The 1,081-nt window shown below is 57.7% G+C and overlaps 1 protein-coding gene across 1 annotated transcript in view; it reads left to right on the top strand.

The window, feature by feature from the left end:
* Window positions 1-389: 389 nt before the first annotated feature.
* Window positions 390-1,081, top strand: part of LOC104407963 (homeobox protein Nkx-2.6-like) — a gene marked incomplete at its 5' end in the record, with an annotated part of 993 nt that continues 301 nt past the window's right edge. Inside the window, one exon of the mRNA XM_010017377.1 lies at window positions 390-958. Coding sequence (XP_010015679.1) covers window positions 390-958 — 569 coding nt within the window. The remainder of the gene's footprint in view (window positions 959-1,081) is intronic.

Below are 1,081 nucleotides of genomic sequence, written 5' to 3'. Positions count from 1 at the left end.
TCGCTTCCATTGCTCCAGAGCAGGAGGGTGGGGAAGGGGATTTGTCTTTTGGAGTTCTCAAGCCTGCATGTACCCTATTTTCCCTGTGCTCCTCCAGGCTGGGGTGGTGGCAGCCCCCACAGCAGCACAGGCATTGTTAGGAGGGACTGAAAGCTGGCATTATCCAAAATCCATGTAACAATCTAATTCCATCCAAAAGAGGGGGGAACTGTCGTGAATTCCCATTAAATATCACGGGAAAGTTCATATTAAATTTATAAACTACCAGCAGCCCTATTTAATGTTATTCCCACAGCACCCCCTGCATTCCCAGTTCAATCCCTCCTTTGTAAACACCCGCTCGGAACAGAATCAGACTCGGGTCTCACTTTGGGTTTTCCCTGCCGCAGGACAAGGTTTGCTCAGCCACCCTCTTGAGGCAGAGGAGCAGAAAGGTGACCCCTGCCAGCACCCCAAGCAGCGGCAGAGGAGAAAGCCCCGAGTTCTGTTCTCCCAAGCTCAGGTCTTTGAACTGGAGCGACAATTCAAGCAGCAGAAATACCTCTCGGCTCCGGAGCGGGAGCATCTCGCCCGTGCGCTCAAGCTCACCTCCACCCAGGTGAAGATCTGGTTCCAGAACCGCAGGTACAAGTGCAAAAGGCAAAGGCAGGACAAGTCCCTGGAGCTGGCTGCCCACCCGCTGCCTGCCCGCAGGATGGCAGTGCCCGTGGTGCTGGTCAGGGACGGCAAACCCTGCCTTGGGGGCTCCCAGCCTTACCCAGCCCCGTACAGCGCCAGCCCTTACTCCTACAGCTCTTACTACAGTGCCTATAGCAGCAGCCCCTATGGTGGTAGCTATGGGGGGGGCTATGCTGCTCTGCCCCCCAGTGCCACCCCCAGCAGCCACACTGTGAATGGGAGCTTGGGCATGGCCGGCACAGCTCAGCACCAGCCCCTGTGCTTGCAAACCACAGGGCAAGTGGGAATCAGGGCTTGGTAGGTGAGGGCTGCCTGGAAAGCACCAAGGAAAGCCCCACTCCACTCCGGAGCCCAGCCTGCCTCGGGATGGGAGCCGAATCCAGAGGTTTCGGGCCCCCTGGGC

Source organism: Nestor notabilis, unplaced genomic scaffold, assembly GCF_000696875.1.
Source record: "Nestor notabilis isolate BGI_N333 unplaced genomic scaffold, ASM69687v1 scaffold16276, whole genome shotgun sequence".
NCBI classification, from domain to species: domain Eukaryota; kingdom Metazoa; phylum Chordata; class Aves; order Psittaciformes; family Psittacidae; genus Nestor; species Nestor notabilis.
The sequence above is the reverse complement of the archived record's forward strand: the minus strand, read 5'-3'. Positions and strand labels throughout refer to the sequence as shown.